Genomic DNA, 21,652 nt, shown 5'->3' on the forward strand with positions numbered 1-21,652 from the left:
GATCTCTCTCTTGGGATCCATCTGCCTACAAGGTATCACCAGTTGTATATTCCTGATAACATTACATAATTTATCAACTCCATTTGTTAATGCATTGTAGGATTCTTTCTGAGTGACCAGCTCCACCGTTCAAGTCATGCATTAAGGACAGGCACCAGAGAATTGTACTTCTCCTCCCTCTTTCTCACACCCAAAGCCAGTCCTTCACCAAATGCCACCCAGTTTTTTTCTTGTCCCAGGCATCTCTTGAATCCTGCCTCTATTTTCCATCTCCTTAGTTTAAACCCTCATTATTTATTACATGATTTACTAAAACATTCTAACCAGTGATCTATCATATGGATATTGCTTGTTGTGCTATTTTTTGTTTTGGCTCCTCAGCTTCTCTCCATTTATTTAAATAACTTGGTCCCAGTTAATAATTTGGGGAACTGTCCTTTTCCTTACCCTCAAGCTATATGATTGGAATGGAATTGCTGCCAACCCCTATCTCTAGGACTGTGCTTGTATTGATGTGCTCCTAAAAGTATCCTGTTACCCTACTTACAGTGATAGAGTCAGAGATGGCACCTGACTCAAGCTGGCCTATGAGAACACTCCCTCGAACTTTAATTTGGGCTGTTTGGGGAAATGCCTTATGTTTTTCAGAAGTAATGTTGAGATGGTAGTACTATATAAACTGCGTGTTTCTGGTGGCTCATTCTGCATCCATGTGTGGAAAAAGAAGCCAACAGAGGAAAATGGCCTAGACAAGGAGACAGCTTTGACACTGTTGCTTGAGCACTTGGATCTGGTTATGTGCAAAGCTCTCTTCCTTGACCTTGCAGTTATGTGAGTCAATATATTCTCTTTCTGTGCCTGAACTAATTTGAGCTGGATTTCTGTCACATGCAGCTTAGATTCCTGAATATGTTCCCTCTACTCTGGCCTCTTTGTAATCTAATCCTTACTGCCGCCAGACTAATCTTCAGAAAATAAAAACTTGGTCATCTTACCCTTCTCCTTTACTGGCACAAGAGACCCCTCAGGATAAAATCTGAGTGCCTCACTATGATGTGAAAGATCCCTTGTGATCTGTTCTTTGGTCTGCCTGTTCAACTTGGTCTCTTGGCAGCTCCTCCTACCCCCACCCCAACTTGATCTCTCATGTGTTTAAGTATTTGCATATCTGATTTCCTGGGTCTGAAATGTCTTTTTTCCCCTGGTCAATTTATTCACTGTCCCTTTCCACTCATCATAGTTATGTTAGATAGTGCTTCTTTGTACCCCGTTGCTCTCCGGACATACCCACTTCAGAATCCATAGAGTGTATTTCTCCTTCTCCCCTTTAGAACTCCTTAATGGGAAGGATTGTTTTTTCTGAATCTCTCCACCTCTTAGAAGAGCATTTGGTAAATCAATAAATGCTTAATGAATATTTAGAGGAGAAAAAGTTAATAGTCCTTAAATTACTGAAATCATAAATTTGTAGTCAATTTTCAACTAGAGCATTTTGGTTGGATTTTTTTTCTCTACTTTGGAGTTTTGTTCTTTGAACCTTAGGTATCAGAGCATAAAACTTGGGGAGAAACAACTTTTATTATACATTTGTTGGTCAAAAATAAATTTTAAATTCTTTATATTAGGAAGAATGATTAAATTTTAGAAATGTGTAATTAATTAAATTATAGTATTTATGTTACATTTATAAACTATTTCTTTTAAAAATTTTCAACTCACATTATATTGAAGGTAGGCATATATTCCTTATGTATTACCCCTACTATCCCATTTCATGTATATATTTTTGAGCTTTTTTCATAACACTTTCTTACATGTAGTAATATCTAAAATATTAATACGCTATTTGGTTTTGAAAATTCCCCAGGAAGATTTGCTATTCAGTCTTGATTCACCGTATACCATCATTATGAGTTGTGACAGCTGAAGGTATGATTGAAGGGTCTTTGTTCTTACTAACTAAAAACCTATTTATATTGCATAATGGAACACTAGAGAGACATTTTCTTGACATATTTCCACATTCATCATTTTCTAGATGTAAAAAGTTATTGGATTTTGAATTTTATTCAGTAAAAATTCAACGAGATATTGATGTCATTTTATGGGTCTTATTTCCTCCATATGAAGTATAGTTCTTGTTAATTGTCTTACTGTTTATTGATCATGATAAAAAAAATCATGAATTTTAAATGTAAATGGCTTCTATTTGAAAAATGCTTCTAATTCTACCCTTCTATTTATCAAAATGGGATTATACCAAGATGGTCCAAAATATTACAGTAGGATTTCATTTTTCTTTGTTCTTAACATAGTACAAGTTAGTATAGGTAGAACTATCAGGATAAATATTTTCAGTAAATTTCTATGCATGATTATGCACAAACTTATTAAGAAGAAAATACAAAAAATGTGTTCCTTCTTCTTTAAAAGTGTTTGTAATGGCAGCTTCTGAAGATACTCTTATAATTTATGTTATTGGGGGTTAAAAAAGCATTTTATCTTTCCTGAAGAAAATGACAGATAACACATACATTTTAAAGTTCAGATTCCAGTAATGAAATACTCACTATTAACACATAACTCACAATTTACTTCTTATTTCAAAAAAAAAGAATGAGAAAAGCATTATTTCTGGAGGGGGTTGCATCTGGCCATGCATTTGGAAACCTACCTTGTGTGTTTGATGAGAAAGTGTAATTGTGAAAATCAGTGGAAAGAAAGGGCATCAGCACTCTTTTAAGTTTATATTTTAATTTTATGTATTAACATGCTCTTTTTTGATATATACACTTCTTTATTTAGTGACACCAAATGATATTATAAACATGTTCTGGCAGTTGTTAGCATCATGAATTTTATGGAGTATGCTAATTATGATGAGTCCCTTTTGTATACAAAGCTTTAGAAATATCTGTCAAAAAAAAAAAATCTCTTGCTGAAGAACTACCATTCCAATAAGATTCAAATAATTTTCTTTTTATGATTCTAAGAGTAATGCATGCCCATAGTTAAAAAAACTTAATCAAAGAAAAGATTAAAATGCATTAAAGTATTTAAAGTAGAAAGTAAAAAATAAATAAATAAACATGCTTCCTCAGATAAACATTTTAAGATGTGTTTCAAAAGATTTTCTGTGAACCAATCATCTCTGGACTTAGTTGACAATATACAAAGTTGTCCAGAATGAGATTCTGGCTAAACAGTAGGGGTCTAGGAGGTATATGTTTCGAGAAAAGACAAGGAATTTCAATTAAGACAGGGAGCATCCAACAAACACATGCTATGGGCCTGTGAGGACATTTCAGTTTCCAGGACACCAGGCAATCATACCAATATAGATATAGATATCAAATCAATATCGATATCAGATTCCAGGAACTAAAATCATTGGAGATTTTGCAAAGGTACTCCTCAGCAAAAGATCAAATGTATAGGTCAATGAACCCAAGCACAGAATGGTCTGACGTTCTTCGGTAGGGTCTGTATAGCCAGTCTGTCACATTTTAATTCAACAGAAATTGTATCTGCTCAAAGGCTTGTGAGCAGGTGATTTCCTGTATATTTTAGTATCATCCTTATACAGAGATGCGACAGTAACCACATTTCTTTCCTCAGTCTTCAAACCATCCTTCCCTATTGATTCTTTCCTTATCCTATAAATATTTTGACATGGCCTCCATCCTATAACAAATAGCAAAACAAATGTACTTACAAAAATATGCTTTCTGTTATGGATTGAATTGTGCCCCCTCAAAGACATGTTCAAGTCCTAACCTCCAGTCCCATATATGTGAACATATTTGTAAATAAGGTCATTGAAGATGTTACTAGCTAATATGCAGCTAGACTGGATTAGGGTGGACCCTTAATCTGATATGACTGGAGTACTTATAAGTAGGGGAAATTTGGACAAAGTAGGAAATACACAAAGAGAGAGAAAGATGGAAGCAGGGCTTGAACCATGTCACAAGCCAAGGAACGTCCTAGATAATTGCCACTTTCAGAACCCTACAGACTTCAGAGGAGTCATTGCCCTGCTGACACCTTGATTTTGGACTCCTAGCCTTCAGAACTGTGAGAAAATAAATTTCTGTTGTTTAAGCCAACTGGTCTGTGGCGCTTTGTTATAGCAGACCAGGAAAACTCAGACTCCATTGCTTGATCCCAAGTCTTTCTCTGGCTGTTGCACCATTTCTCTCTTTATCTTATTAACCAAGATTCTAGAAAAGGTAGCCTGAACTAATTGTCTCTATTTACACACCTCTAATTTACTTCTCCAACCTGTGTAATCTGGCACTCACCCTCCAAGAATGTCCATCAAAGCCCCTCTCATTAGGGTTAGGATGACTCCATATAGGGGAATCCAGCAGACTCCAATCCTTCTCTTACTGTGCCTACTGACTATGCCTTCTATGAAATCACTCTCTCTAGTCTTATCCAAATTCTGCCAGTGTTTCTTTTCTGAGTCTCCTCCATGAGTTCTTTTGCCTCTTGTATCTTAAACATTACTGTCTATTCTTTATACCTATTTTTCATCCATTATTACTGTGGGAACAGCTCTCTGCCAATTACTTCCTAGTATGTTTCAACATTTGACTAACCCCTAAGCTTCAGAGTCAAGCATTTTATCTTTTGCTTGACATGTCTTCTTGCCTATATCAAAGTCAAGATATATCATGAAATGATGTATAACCTCTCATTTTACCTCCCCCATACCTGCTCCTCTTATGGTGTTGCCTATCTCTAGTAGTAATGGTACTTGAAAATCTGAAGCCATCTGAGACTCCTCCATATCTTTTACTGTACAGCAAAACCAATCACCAAAACTCAAATATCTCTTGAATATTTCTTTAACTTTTATCTGTTCCCTAGCCTATTTTAATAATTGTGATCACTAATAATAATGGCAATAGTAATAGCTCACATTTATTGAGAGTTCACTATGATGCAGGTACTGTGCCAAATGGTTTACATGTATCAATTCATTTCATCCTCCCAACATCCTTATAAGGTCGGTATTATTGGCTTCAGGTTGATTTTGTTCTGTAAAACTGTGTAATCCATAATTATAGAATAATGTACCATTTGAGATCTGACAGGGGAGTGACCTTGAGTAAGTTATAATTTGACATTCACACTGCAGTAACTTTTTCTAGGGAGAATGAAAAGCAAATCTATTTGAGGATTCTAGTCACTGATTCCAATAACGCTCATTCCTTCCTGCAGCCTGTGGAAAAATGAATTAGGTTTCAAACACTAACTTTGTTCACTTCTTTGAAAACCTTCCTTACGACATGCAACTGTTCTTTTTAGAGCAAAAAGATTGACATTAAAATGAAGTTCATTCTCATATGGGTGAAAAATCTTTGTTTTTATATATAGTCATTTTGTTTTACTTTTTGTGTTTGAAGAGGGCACAAGTAGTCTCCACTTTTCCACGAGGCCTCACTACTGTCCTCACATAGATGGACACCCAGCATTTCTCCATAGTTGTTCCTTCATAGCTGTTGTCTCAATTCACGCTTTGTTTGTCATATTGGGAAAAATTCAAAATGCTCTGGGTGACTTCCTTTTCCTACCATTTCATGAACAACTACCATTTTTAGCTTTTCTCCTCAGCATTTAATTCTCTACATACCTTTGCTCTATTAGTCCCTGTTCCTGTTACACAATCTTGACCTCATTCTCCCGAGAAAAGAAAGCATTGGTTATTTTGTCTATAAATCTTATATATGAAATCAGATACTTAATCTAGATAAAATTTAAATTCCTAAAATTCTGTGATAAATTATACAATGAATTATATAAATTATTGGTCAATTAGAGAGGCCTTGGAAATATTTCTCTGCTTTTCATCATCAGTACTATGTTGTTTCAGTGAAACTATATATTGAACAGCCAACAAAATGAAAGATAAAGAGGGTTTAAAAATAAAAGAACCAGATAAGGATTGACTCTATGAAAAAGGAAACAAAATGCCTTATATTATTTTAATACCTAAAATAATGTTTTTATAAAGGATTTTGACCCGGCCTGTTCCTTTTGTTACTAATCTGTGGCTAGAGGCTTCATTAGAAGTGCTTTATGTAGGCTATTTGTATTTTATAGAGAAATTTCCGCCAGTAGCTCCTAGATACACAGTAGAGGCAAAATCACTATTCAGAGAGTTCGGAGACCTGGATTCTGGTCTCAGCATAGCACCGGGTATTTTTGTCAGATCATTTTCCCTGTCTGTGAGGCAGTTTCCCATACTTAAAATTAAAGATATTGCTAGATGTACTGTAAGGCACCTCTCAGGTTTGTTAGTCTATGGATTATATTATGAATATCTTTTAAAACGAAGGAGTAAGGAATATACACTCACACAGAACTTTATTCATGGTGTTAAAAAATGTGATTTCTTAAGGATTTTGATCCTTAGTGTGTCCCAGACCTGATATCTGTGATTTTCCCCTCCTCATCTGCTAGTTTCCACCTCTTCTCCCTGCATGATGGAGCTGAATGCCTCCATTAACATAATTCTCCAGAAAGGAAATTGGGCTAAATGTCCTGGGAATAAATCCCAATGCTGATATCAAGAGTCTAACCCATCTGGAACTTGAAACGGGAGTTGCAATGGGGAAATAGAAGCTAAATCTACCCAAGGTAGTTAACTCTCAAGAAGAGAAGGTAGAAAAAAGAGATTAAACAAACATAGATTGTCTCTTAAAGTGGGGACTAGTTCCAACAACTGAATCTATGGGGTAGGTTGGATTAAAAAGGGAAGTCATCTTTGAAGCAGTAGGAGTTATGAATATGAACAGAAAAGAGAGGAAAACAGGTTGTGTATGTATGTGTGTGTGATTTAATTCCACTTTATTCCATAAGGGCTTAAGAGTAAATAAAGGAACACATTGATTAATGCCGTCATAAGGAAGACCAAATTAAGAGATTTTCCAGGTCTATTTCAGAGCTTTCATGATGTAACAAGAGTCAAATGCTTGAATTAAGTATGTAATTTCTATTTTTTAATAAAAAAAATTGTAGTTCTTGGTTAATTTATTTGAAGATAAAGTCTGGAATTTCTTTAGTGTTTAAAACTATGAAAGTTTCCATACTTAGGTATTTAATCAAGTAGTCTTAAATCGCAAATATGATTTTAAGGAAAAAAAAACGTTATTCTGATATTCAGTTTATCTTTCCAGTCTATTTTTTGGTAGAATACCGACTTGAAATCATGTAATAATGAAAATTAAATAAACACATTGCATGTTTTAGGCAGCTCAACACAATGGATGTCAGTAACACATCAAGGCTGCTGGACAGATAGAAAATCTATTTGGGAGTGATTATATTCACTATTTCTTTTCAATATTTAACTTTAGATGAATAGCAGTCCGTTTTGCTACAATCATTATTTTATTTTTAATAAATAATTTGAAAATATCTTGTTGCAAGTAAAAGTATTTATGATCCAGGATTCTCATTTTTCAATAGTAATGGCTGCTCTTAAATAGCATTAGACTGAAATTATGAATGGATATAATTGACATTTTGAATTTGCTCACAGTTACTGAGGCATGATATTTTATCTTACATTTAGCAATAACAATTGAGGCTCAGGACATTTATGCAGTTAGTGATGGGACGGGAGGGTTTGATATATGGAAATTGCTTTGACTTCCATTTTCTGAATTATTACAATTCAGAAAAGGCTCAGTAATAAGGTTATTTTTAAGATTATTAGGTAAAAAGAGAGTGTACATGGATTTTTGGTTATATATTGAGTGAAAGAAGCCTTATACAGAAGATCAAATTCTAGATAATACCATGAAAAATAATTAAACAATTATGTGGTGAAAATAAGCAAAGCAGAGCAGTACTAGGAGCAAAAAAAAAAATACTTGGGAAGAAATTTTCTGGGGTTATGAAAATGTTTCCTGTATTGGTAGGTGTGTGTTACACAGGTGTATGCATTTATCAAAGCTCAGAGAATGTATACTTAAGATTTGTGCATTTCATCATGTGTAAATTTTACTTCAAAAGAAAGAACTGGAATAAGACTTACACAAAAGTAAAACTCTGGTTAATGGGAATCATGTTGAATATTTAGGGGGAAGTGTACTGAGACTTTGATATACATAAGAAATAAAATAGATCAGGATGGATAGAGTGGGTCACATGAGGAAAAAACATGCTGGCATGGCCAGGAAATCAAAGAAAAAAGCTACATGGAAGAATATATGTTAACAGATATTAAAACATAGTATAAAACCCCTATAATTAAAATAGTGGGATAATGGAACATTGATAAGTAGACAAATGGAATGAAATAGAAGGTATAGAGGTAAACACAAGAATACGTGGAAGTTTAGTACATGATAAAAACGACGCCTCAAATCATTGTCCTAGTCCTAAGAAGTGATGTTGAGACATCTGGTTAGTCACTTAGAAAAATATATAATTAGATCCATACTTGACATTGTACCAAAAAACAAACAAACAAAAAAAAACAAAACAAAAAACAAAAAAAACTCCACATCAATTAGCAATCTAAATGTTAAAAAAAAAAAAAGGCTTAATTACTCTATAAACTGGGGGAAGTGAAATGCTTCGATGTGATCAGAGTCCATATGCAGTTAAAGAAAATACTGATATATTTGAAAACATAAAATTAAAAGTTTTACAAGGAAAAAGTTGGGTGAAATGAGTAGACAAATATCAAAGTGATGGAAAAGACAGCAACATGTATCACAGATAAAAGGCTAATTACATAGTATAAGGAACTCAATATTTGAGAAGCTAAAAACAAAACAAGCAAGCAAAAATCTTCCAGTATAAAAACAGGCAAAGGATCTGAACAGACAATTCAAACCTAAAATATATAAATATTACTTTTTTAAATTATTTTTTAAATTGTAGAATATAATATATATACCTAGAAGTGATAACTTTCCAAGTGCAATTTAACAAGTAATTAGAGAGCAAATTTTAAAGAATGTACAAAGGACACTGTATCACTTCTGTTGTATTTTACCAAAAAATGCTTGTCTGGCTCTAATTATGGGGAAAAATCAGACAAATCTCCCCTCTAAAATATCGTTTTTCCATTGCTGCCATTGGTAACAATCCTGGAGAAATACAGAAGCAGAGAAAATCATGATGTATATGGTCCTTTAATTAATACTTAATTTAGCAGCAATTAAACCTTGCAATTACTATTTCGTATTTTAAAATTTTATTTTAGTAGGTAAGACAGCAATGGCTTCTATGCTTTAATTTGTTCACTTATTTCACACATAAGATTTTAATATTAATTTGTTCTTATTCATGAGTTTAAAATATTTTTGTAAATATATGCAGTATATGGTATTTAGGTCTCTATGCCAGAGGAACAAAGTATCATGTTCCCTGCAGCATTTCTTTAGTGTCAGAAATCCATGATATTCAATTTCATAGAGTATTACTGAATAAAAGTTGTGTTAATTTACATATATTTATATTGATACATAGTGCTTTGTTTTTAACAAAGCTAGAAATAAATGGAAAAATCATCTGGCCAACAGGACAAAAGACATTCTCACAAAGCACACATACTTTACTCCATATAGACAGACTAGATTTTCCACTTTGACTCCATTCAAATGAAGTGCAATGACCTGACTTTCTGCCCCACTATTAATTCCATCCACAATTCTTGTTCCAAAGATGCAGCTATGTGTCTGGAGACAGAAATAATTATGTTTGCATTCAGGAGATTTAAGGAGAATGTATTTTGGGGAGCAAGAATGTTCCACATATGCACCATGTTGATCCCATGCAATAAATCAGGGGAGAGATGATGGTCTATGGAGAATTTACAGTAACAGGGTAGGATAAGAAAGATACTGAGGGAGAATTCATCAGGACTTGGTAACTCATTGATTTGGGGTAAGGGAAAGGAAGACATGAGTCCCAATTTTCTGGCTTTGCACTTGGGTGGATGGTGTTTTCATTATCTCAGAGAAGTGAAAATATGAGACCCAGGGTGGTTGGTTGACTTGGATAAGATCATATATGAGGTCAAAAACAAAGCCTTGTCCAGATTCCAGGCCTATTGATAATTCAGTATTATTTCACTAACAGATGTAAGAATTTAAACCTTTGAATGGCAGCAGTGAGTAGTTTTTTTGCAAAATCACTTTAATTATAGTTATCAAATGCAATAACCATATTCATTCTAGATAACTCATTGTTGAATAATTGCAATAATGTGAGAGAATTATATGCAGAGGTCACAGAAAGGGAAAAACCTTATAAAATAATGTTCCAAAACAACAAAGGCAACAGAACTTACTTGTACAGTACTCTTTTACTTTTAGCTGCAGAGTTGAATTATAGTTCATTTCCAAAATTCGGGAGAGTTCTTCACAATAGAAAGAATACAAAACTTGCTTGTAGAATAATTCTTCCTTCTTCCTCATCTTTATGTCCTGAAAAGAAGACTGTTTATTGACTACTGATATCATGAAAGTGATGCCAAAAGGAGTATATGATTGCCATTTATTTGGCAGAAAATATATCTATGATAAATTTTAATTTTTAATATAACCTATATGTCAACTGAGGGCACCCAGTCTATTAAAGTCAACAAAATTTCAACTTAAAGCCCAAGAGAATTGTCCATGGAAGTCTAGTGCCTCTCCAAAGATTTATACAATTCCCCGGTGGACTTACTGTTTGGGATTGCTTTTGTAACTGCTTTCTTTTTTCTTCACAGTGTAATCCAGATATGAAACTTGGCTTCTTTCTCAATTTACAGACATAGTCACAAAGCCACTAATGCAATGCGTTTGTAAGTGGGTAAATTTAATGTGGAGGAGAGGTGGGGCTGCATTGCAAAATTGTCATCAAATCTGAACTTGAGACAGAAAGTCCACTGGACATTTAGCCTCATATTCTTCTACTTGTTCCTAGGCCCTTCTTTGCCCCTTTCTTTTTTCCTCCCTAACACAAGCCCCCCTCCTCTCTTGAGCAAAAAAAAAAAAAAACGTTCCTCGAAACGGTTAATGATCTTTATTTCCTGGAAATTCAGGTTCATGCCTGCTTCCAGAAACGCCTTATCAGGAATTCTTTCTGTAACAAAAGCAGTTTCTTCCCTAGCTGTTAAAATAATTAAATAGTTACTTCCCTAAACAGAGACCTATCTGAACTTATGAATTCAAATACACAAAGGCCCCTTCAAAGTAGGCACCTTGGAGAATTTCATGTTTCTACCAATGAAGTGTATAGGTTCTGTTTTATTTTGTTCTTGGATTACTACTGTTGTAATTTATTTTAAAATGACAAAGAACGTTTTTTATTTTAAAGAACCTCCATTAGCACCAGAATACTTTGCAAGACTAATCTGTAATGGGTGGCTATTCTTTTTGAGGCTTTATTCCTACAATTTTAGTAAAAAGCATAAGGGGACAGAAGTGCAATGGATTATAAAATGTCTTTCTTCACCAGTGAAATGTTGATTTCCATTGAGTCATATACTGTCTAGCCTCTTTTGTTCAGTTTTGTAAATACACACACACTCACATATTCTAATAAGATGACTGTGTCTGTATGCATTGAAAATACATACACACACACATTACATACTTGTGCCAGGTACTGTTCTAAATGCTTTAATGCTTCACATATATTACCTCATTTAATTCTCACAACTCTGTGAGGTAGATGCTATTTTATAGCTGGGGGGCGGGGGGGCAGGCAATCTGACTAGCCCCATGCTCGCCTATGTTGGATCTCAGATTATAACATTCACATGATAACAATTCTGAGATATGATTGGGGTATTGATCTGATAATTCATACAAAAGCCTGCCTCATTGTGAGGTTTTCATTTATCCAACTTCTTATTAACTATATTTTGTTATACACAGGTATAGCTAGTAAGTATACAGTAATAGATTGATGGTCTCTAAAATCAGTGGTATTGATCCTAATTAGCAGTCTTAAGGTTTCATTCTGTCCTGCTTCTCTCACGATAACCATGAGTTTATTCTTGATACCCAAGGATTCCATTGTGCTGATGTTGGCTGTTTTTTGAGGCACCAGGTTTTGATAGGCACTTACTGTTTATTCTTCAAAATTCTGAGAACTCAGTCACTACAGGAAATTTCTCTGTATCAAATCCTGCTTAGTTCCATCATGGAATACTGAAACAAAAATAATTTACTATCTTTACTCCCCACACGGTTTGATTAAAATAGTAACTTAACTAACATTGATACCAGAAATACCTCTTGTGTTAGGAAGGGAGCTTGTCATATCAGGAAGGAGGTTTTGAAATCAGACTGTGTAGGTTTAAACCTCAGTTTCACCACTTAGAAGCAAGTTACAGATCCGATTATCTGTACTTATCAAATGGCAACAATAGTATAACAAGTATATAAGGAATATTGTGATGATCAGTGGCTAGCTCCACAAAAGACAGCAGAATAACCTGTAGATCAAGCAAAGCTGAGTTTATTCCCTGCTGTAGTAAATGACACCACCACCTTGGCAGACCGTCTTGATAGTCCCATCCAGTTAGTTCTCCAGATATTTATAGAGAATGTAGGTATGGGCTTACAGGGTTTAAGACAGATCTTTCAATGTAGTGATCTCATTGGGATTGGGCAAATTATGTAATATAATAATTTAAGACTGGTGGACACATGGGAGATCTTGAAGTGAAGCAGTTTTTCCAGATAAGTGATATATTTTCCTGAAAAGAGGGCTGTTTGCCCATGTTAGCAGCCTGTTGTCCTTATGAGGGGATTATTTGTGCAGTTTCTTATTTATTTAATCAATTTATTTTCTGGAAGTTCTTGACACCTGCAATGAAGTTATTTATGAGTTTATAGCCTTGTTATTGTCCTTATGTTTAAGGTGTGTGGTTGCAAGAGATCTCACTTCTCAGGATCAAATGAGATGATCCATATAAAACAGAGAGCACATTGCTGGCTCCACAATTAAGAGATGAATGGATATTAACCACTTTCTATTGACTTTCTAATTATGACATTTCTTGAACCAGGGCTTGACTGGTAGGGGAGATGGCCTAAACCTTGGTAAGGATTGTAAGGTGTGGTGATCAGACAAACCAACAGGGCAGACCAAGTACTTGGGGAGCTTGGGGTATGGTGGACAGTGGTCCAAGCTTTGGTTCAGGAGCAGCAAGAAGTACATGAGCTTCTGGATTCTTCCAGCAGAAGATAATAGGCAGAGATTAACGTAAGTAAGCAGGGAAATACTATAGCAAGTGTTAGGGCAATACATGATTTAGAATTACGGAAAGGGAAAGAGGCCAGTCCCTCATTCCACATTGCTATATTGGGCAAATAAGTTAAGCAGTTCTTAAGCCTAGAATGGCCTAGATATCAGATGTATTACTGAAACTCGCATTGGATATGGTGAATAAAATGGAAAATTTCACAGGAATTAGGATAAAAGTAAATTATTAGGACCTATATCAATAGTCAGAATCCTACCAGCAGCAAATCTGGCTCCAATAATTTTAGCAACTATATTTGTAATATTCTATAAAGTTCTTCATAATGTAAGAATATTATAGTAAAAAATTACGCTTGTATAATGTCTTTATAATTTCAGTTGGTGCCCCCAGAAGTACCGCAGCATAGATATGGCTGCAGTTTGATACCAATTTAAATGATGAAACTGAAGCCTCAAGAGTTTGCTTACAGGTCCCTAGTGGCAGGTGGGGTTTTCCCATTCCAGAAAACAGAGGTTCTCAAATCAAGAGCTCTCTCCAATATGTCCAAATAAGAATAATATTACTTGGGCTTAAGGGGAATGTGTTGGAATAGAATGACTTCCAGACTCATTTTCTTATACTCTTTCCCTTCCCTATCCCTTGCTCATTTGTTTGCCCTGGCTCTAGAAGCCTGAAAAACAAAATCAATTAAAGATAATGTAAAACTGTAGGAAAAGTGGTATTTTAATATTCCTAGTTCAGATTGCAACAATACTGACATGATAATTCTACAATAGCCTGGCTCATTGTGAGGTTTTCATTCAACTCATTAAATATATTTTGTGACATACAGAATGCTAGGTTCTGGAGTCAGAAATAAACAAGGTGAATGTTCCTTCTTTTTAACAATTCCGAAGTTTGTTGGATGAGATGGACAGATTGTGAAAGAGTATAATGAGCACAAAGATTGGGGCTTATACGAGATACAAGGCAGTGGGGAGGAGGCTGAATAGTCTTTTTTGGGATAGTGGGATTAGGGAAGAGTAGAAACAGGAATTCCCTGGCTTCTTGTTTCCTCCTCCAACACAGCAGTCTCCCTCCAGAGTTCCCAATGGCAAATTCCAAACAGAAGCCCAAAGCTAGGGGGTCTAAGACACACACACCCCCTAAGACACCCCCCAATACTTAGAAGAGAAGGGAAGGACGAGGGAATGGAGCTGATGGCAAATAGGCCAAGGATGAGCAGCTTAGCATATTCCTGTTCTAAAATAAAGAAGTTTGCAGCAATTAATAAAAGTATTATTTTCTTTGATTTGAATTACATGAGTAATTATAAGAACTTACTTTGGAAGACCTTAACACAATGTAAGTATAAATCAACATATAGAAACCGATATAAAATTAAGTGCTTCATTTTACACATAGCTCCAAAATATTTAATCATTATGAAAGAACCACTTTCTTGATGCCCAAGTTTTCTGTGCATGGATGCATTGGAGAACGATGAAATTTTTCTCTGAGTACAAATGTTAGTGATTGGGAAACGTACAAATTACACATAGTTCTGCAAGGTCAATGCAATTCCCATAGTTCTTAAAAATGAGTGTTTAGGGACTTGTATTGCAACTCTTTATTTTTAATTACTGTTATTAATCTTCTTTGATTGAGGCAGTAAAAGGTAACCACGGACTCACTGAGCAGTGATCCAACAAGACATGCAAACTACGTTGTTGACAGCTTTTGTTTTGAATCATAACTGGATTGTGTCTAAACTACTATGTAATTATGGATCTTTTGTGATTTCACATTCTTATGTTAAAGGCAACTTTTCATTCTTTGATGTGGCATGTCGTATTTAGTAGCTTATCTGAAAACATCAATATGATTTTGAAAAGGATAAAATCAAATTGTTACAGTTTATGTTCCCATAATGTGTGTAAAGCCAAGGGGAAAGATGATAAATAGATACACTACCTTACTGTTTTTCTGTGTTTTAGACACTGGAAACACAATTCCACCTATATTCTCTCCAAAGTAGACTGGCTGGATTTATTTCTCATATGTTTTAAATCAATAGTCAATACACAGAAGCCTGGATCAACATTAGTGAACATGAAAATGACAGAAGAGTTTGTAAATGAATTAGAGAAGATTTTCTGACTGCCCAGGCTTACAGTTACAGGAAATAGTGCATTATTAATATCATCTGATATTAACCAAAAAAAAATATTAACCTCATGTCTCTTTTAAAAAGGTGTTGACATAAGCAAAAAAAAAAAAAAAACCTGTATTCCTGTTGAATAGCATTTGGCATGCAGTTCTCAACTTTGGCTGCACATTGAAATCTCCTTTGGATATTTTTTAAATATCTTAATGCCCACAGACACACCCCAGACACCTAAATCAGAGTATCCGTGGCTGAAACCCACGCAGCAGTATCTTTTCAAGGTCCTGATGTAATTCCAACGTGCAGTCAAGATTAAGAGACACATATATATTATTATAGATTTAAAAGGAAATAAACTTTCACTTCCATTTAAGTATTATATATTCAGTATGTCACAATATAGAGTAAATATGAAATGTTGTCATAATAAAGCTTGGTATTTAACTGGAGTATCACATTTGAGGAAGTTGTTTTGACTAGTGGACATCAAATGTTTCTTTCAAATTGATGAAAATTGCTATTGCAGTCTTCCACTTTTACTTTCAAAATTAATTACATATGCATTGTGCTTCCACAATAAGGTCAATTTTTGCCAGCCCTATTTGGAATATTTACTAAAAGAAAACAAATAATATCTTCATAAGAAAGCATGTTACAGTAATGACCTGTGATCTTCACCCATTTTTTGTGTGTGTGAAAAGTTTTTAGAGAAAAGTGCTTAGTCATATGGAAATAGTTTCAATGAAAACTGACTTTCTAGTTCTAGTCTTTTTTTTTTTCATTTTAATGAAATGATCTCATGGAAAGATAGGTAGGTAGATAGACAGACAGACAGATGGACATGTATATATTAAGATAAAGACACATTTTTCAATAAATTAAATTTTTTCTAAGTTTTCAAATCCCAGTAGTATCATTTAAAACTTTTGACATGGTACATAATATGGGACAGAAATTGTTACTGTTACTATAAATACTAGTACTAGCTGTATGACTTGAGTCTTGTATTCTGTGAAATTAAGATTTGATTTAGTAAACTATTAAAGTCCCTTCCAATTCCACCGTTTGGAGATTCTGAGCTTTACTTTGCAGTGTTGACTGAGCAATGACTACTACACATTCAAAATGTAAATTGTTGGTCATTTCAAAGATTAAATGAGACTTTTGAGATTACCTAATTCAATATTATATTACATATTAGAAACTCAGATGGATAGCAGTGAAATGATTCTCTTAAGATCACAGAGAACGAATTATTTGTCATGTATCAGAAAAAGAGATTGGTATAATCCCCTCTTATTTTGTTTCAAATATTTACCCCTACCTCCCTCATAAGTTCCTTATTTTGTTTGTTTTTAATTATTTTGGAAAAATAAGTGTTAGATACTCTGCCAGCCTGGATATTAAAATCATTTTTTTTAAATAAACAACACTTTAAGTACTTTCTTGGCTACACAAAAAAAGCATGTATATTCACCAATTCTAAGATGTATTTTTTCTTTTTAATTTTACATGTTACATGTCCAAATCAGGAATTTTTACCATCAGTGGTTAGTTACAATCATCATGTACCAACTGGCAGTTGTCATGTAGGAAATATTTCTTGAGCCTGTGTGACTGTGATCATAGCTGTTCCTATAGTCGTTGCTTCAGCTTAGTTATGTGCAGTGTTTATACTACATGTGTTGAGTTTACTTGTCATTTAAAATTTCTTCAGAAAGATTACACTATGATACAATATGAGTGCAAAAACTCATTGTTTCCAAAGAAAGGCAAGGAAACAGAGCAGAAAAAATTAAATTTGACATTGGTAAAGCAAATATTTATTACTGGACACAGACTACAATCCCTTATTTTCTTGCAATATCAGCCCTGTTTCATAAAGTATCACCGGGGTCCAGAAATATCAACATCACCAGGGAACATATTAGAAATGCAGAATCTTAGGCTCCACCCAGACCTACTAAATCAGAATCTGCATTTTAACAAGAGCCCCAGATAATTCCTTTACATCTTTAAGTTTAAGACACATCTGTGGGAAACTCACAAGAAGATAAAGTTCTTTTATTTAAATCAAGAGAAAATCTCTTAAAATAGGTGAAAGAAACTTCAAAGCAAAGAAGCTGGTGTAGCCAATTTGTGTCAAGTATGACAATATAGATAGAAATCTATGTCTAAATAAGTTCTTAAAAGATTTTTCTGTAAGTTCTAAGTATTAGATATATCCCAATGATAAGAAAGCATGTGCTATAATTTATATGACACCATGTTTTTGCTTTCCTGGTGGTACAAAAATCATAGTGGATCTTACTATAGGTGAAAGCATGTCTTTGGTGATATGCAAGCAGTAAAACTAGTTCAATGTTTCATAAGCCTATCAGATACTAGGAAAATCATAACTCTTGTTAATATAAGTCTATATATATATATGCATTTGAGATAACTGGTTAAACTGGCATAGAAAATGATTAAATTTGTATAACTTAAGCATTATTCTATAAATTGTTTTATTGGTACACATGTGGTCTCTGCTAATTATTTTCATAGGAAGTAGGAGAAGAATTAATAAAAATATTAGCCATATTTTATTTGTGTGCAACATTAAATAATTACTGGAAAGTCTATGAAAGTATACATAATAGCTTCATTATTAGTAAATTAGTTCATTATAATTTATATACACATATAATGAATACAAAATTAACATTTGTGAGTGGATTTATAACCACAAAAATAATGCTTGATAGAAATAGTTTAAGATGTTGAAGCTTAATATCTTTTTTTTTGTTTGCTATTTCTAACAATTTATCTAAATTCGTATCTCATCTGTTTTTTCTTTGTTGGTAATTTTTGTAACATACAAAAACTGAAGAAATCATTTTTCCCATATGAACCTGAAGTAGCCTTTATGGACTATAATCCTTGGATTAAACCTGTGGTTGTTGACTGTTGGACTGCTTTCGGCCAGTTTTTCCCACTTCTTTATTTATTCCATCTTCTTCACACTGATGATGATGATGATTTTAGTTTCTCAGGCTGTTCCAGCAAATGCCATGAAATGGATTGGCTTTTAAACAATGGGAATTTATTAGCTTACAGTTTTGAGACCAGGAAAATGTCCAAATCAACTATCATTAAGGCAATGCTTTCTTCCCAAAGACTGGTTGCCGGTGATCCTTGGCTCCTTTGTCACATGTCAAGTGTCTCCTAGTCTCTCCATTCTCTTCCAGGTTTCATTGATTTCAGCTTCATGCTTCCATGACTTTCTCTTTCTCTCTGTATTCATTCCATTTATAAAGGACTCCAGCAATAGGATTAAGACCCATCCTGAATGATGTGGGTCACATCTTGACTGAAGTAGCCTCATCAAAAGGTCCTACATACAATGGGTCCACACCCACAGAAATGGAGCAAATTTAAGAACATATTTCTGTGGGGTACATACAGCTTCAAACCACCACAGTGATGGTTATCTTTACCATACTGTTTGCTTAGCATACTGAAAGTGCTGGGGTTGCTCAATGGGGCAGAAGAATGGAGGTTTGAGCAAAATGGTAAAGAGAACATTTCTGACTCACCAAGATTGTTTTCTAATTTCATTTAATGATGATATTCCTGGAGGCAAATAGCAAATGATAATGAAGCACATAGAAATCATTTGAATTTTGCTATCAGAATGGGAAGAGATGACTATGCATCTAACTTCTCTTTTTTTCTATATTTTGATTTTCTTATATGCACAGTATCTTAGAGTACTTAATGTTTGTCAGATTAAAGAATCTCAGCATATATTTATTAATCTGATAAACATTAAGTACCCTAGGTATACATTCCTACCTGGCAGTATTGCAGGAGATTTCATTGAATAGGTGTTATTTTAGATTGTTTTTAAAGATGAATAAAATCTCAACAGGCACAAAACAGTGAGTATTTCTTTTACTAAATGCTTCATCTTCCACATTTCATTGAATTTTTTTCACATACCATTGAAGGAAGACTAATAGTGCTTTATTTCTGTCATATATTCGATTGTTCATTAATGGAAGGGAGTATCTGGATCATTTTATTTTATGGAATTGTTTAAATCTGTTCCCTTCAGAATATTTACCTTAAAAAAAAAAAAACCTCGTTTAATAACTAGTGACATTTTTTCATATTCTATAATAAGGATGATTTACATTACATGACGGAAACATCTGTATGTTGACAAGTTATAGAGGGGTAACAGCCATCTGCATGTTAAATTTGAGCTGACCAACTAGAAAACAAAATGTTACATTGCCAAATTTTCCTTTTTGGATCATTTGAAAAGTAAAGTATCAGCTTCTTTGGAATTTTATAAGCAGAGTTAAAAGCTTTCTCAAAACATTAAAGTTCTAAAATCAGTGACAATTATGGTGTAGTTCCTAGCTAATCAGTGTGCTCCAGGGACCAGTGCAGGAGAATACCTGGGACTTTGTTAAAATGCAGAATCTCAGGGTCCACCAGAACCTGCTAAATAAAAATCTGCATTTTAACAAATCTCCAGATGATTCCTATACATATTAAAGTTTGTTATGTGCTGGTAGCCTATTCTCTTTCCTGATCTCTGATTTTGATTGCATTAGTACTATTTGAAAATCTGTATGATGCATCCTCATCCCTAAAACTTTCCTTCAAAATAGACACAGTTTATAGTGTTCTCAAATTGAATGGAAACCATACATGATAAGATTTCAAAAGAGAAAAATAATCTCAGTGTTACATGCTTCAAAACCCTGTGGTTGTGTTTTATGTTCTTATAATTTTCTGAGTTATACAATAATTCTTTTTTTTCTAAACAAATAATAAAATGATATCCACTAAATGAATTCATCTGTCCCTGTTGTACCTGGTTCTCTATTGGCAATCTCAGAATGTTATTTTAGCTTTCTTAGACTTGTGGAAATCATGCTGCTTTATTCCCTGCAGGAGTTAAAATAAAATGTGCATATTTAATTTTCAAAATGGCAAGTGATTACTCACAGCATTTATGAAAAGGAAAATGATTTTAGGTATTCATAAAATGTTTCCTTCTTAAAGGACTTGAAAGTCTGTAGTCATGTTAGTATGGATATTTTTATAGTGATCATAAATAAAAATGAGTATATTAATACGTCTCTCTTTTTTCCTCTCATCCAGATGCAAGACAAAGGTCTACCCTGATGAACTTCCAAACACAAGTGTAGTCATTGTCTTTCATAATGAAGCTTGGAGCACTCTCCTTAGAACGGTTTACAGTGTTATAAATCGTTCCCCATCCTATCTACTCTCTGAGGTCATCTTGGTAGATGATGCCAGTGAAAGAGGTAGAAATATATTTCTTGCATTTTTTTAATTAGAAAACTTTATAATGGTCAAAAAGATAGCTGGGCAGCAGTCTGTATTTGCCTTATGAATACACTAACCCTGCAACTAACTACTAAATTTGCATCAATATTCCTCATCAGTGCTAACTCCAGGAACAAGTAACTAATTCTTTCAGTTACTCTCATGATACCATTTGGCTCCTACTAACCTGAAAAAGTGAAAATGACTTTAAAAAATGTTCCTTTTTCTCCCAATTCAATTAATCATATTATTGACCGTATATTTTACTTTGTGGATTCTTCTCAATTTTTTTTTCTTTCATTTCAGTCAAGGGCAAAATAACTTATAATTTAGGAGATTGCATTTATCAATGTGACTCTGATTCCAAATTAGAGTCTGGTACCATGTTAACTTACTGTTTTATCCTTGTACTTGTCAGCCAAGTGATAGATAGGGTCATAATAAGCTGTACATTAACTGACTGCTGAAATCTCTCTGTCTTTATGTCACCTAAGGCAAAAATTTGGATAGGAGTTGGCCACCATTTCTGTGTGCTGAATTTCCATCTGGGCAGTAACTCTACTGTGTCTTAAACAACTTCAAAATTTTCTCATAAATTCTTATTGCATGTTACAGATTTCCTCAAGTTGACATTAGAGAATTATGTGAAAAATTTAGAAGTGCCAGTAAAAATTATTAGAATGGAAGAGCGCTCTGGGTTAATACGCGCCCGCCTTCGAGGAGCAGCTGCTTCCAAAGGGCAGGTCATAACTTTTCTCGATGCACATTGTGAATGCACATTAGGATGGCTGGAACCCTTGCTGGCAAGAATAAAAGAAGACAGGTAAGAATTAATGTTGCATGTCTGCCTGGGTTATGACTGAACAGTTCCAGCTATCTGTCAGAACTTCTATTCCAAGTTACTATTTTCAGAATGTTTATTTCCT

At 34.1% G+C, this 21,652-nt stretch overlaps 1 protein-coding gene across 3 annotated transcripts in view; it reads left to right on the forward strand.

Moving 5' to 3' along the window:
* GALNT13 (polypeptide N-acetylgalactosaminyltransferase 13) overlaps positions 1-21,652 on the forward strand; it is a 574,420-nt gene that overhangs the window by 330,374 nt on the left and 222,394 nt on the right. For all 3 annotated transcript variants that reach the window (XM_037849905.1, XM_037849906.1, XM_037849908.1), the window contains 2 exons: positions 20,538-20,704; positions 21,342-21,549. In XM_037849905.1, the coding sequence (XP_037705833.1) occupies positions 20,538-20,704; positions 21,342-21,549 (375 nt within the window). The remainder of the gene's footprint in view (positions 1-20,537; positions 20,705-21,341; positions 21,550-21,652) is intronic.

Source organism: Choloepus didactylus, chromosome 9, assembly GCF_015220235.1.
Source record: "Choloepus didactylus isolate mChoDid1 chromosome 9, mChoDid1.pri, whole genome shotgun sequence".
Taxonomy (NCBI): domain Eukaryota; kingdom Metazoa; phylum Chordata; class Mammalia; order Pilosa; family Megalonychidae; genus Choloepus; species Choloepus didactylus.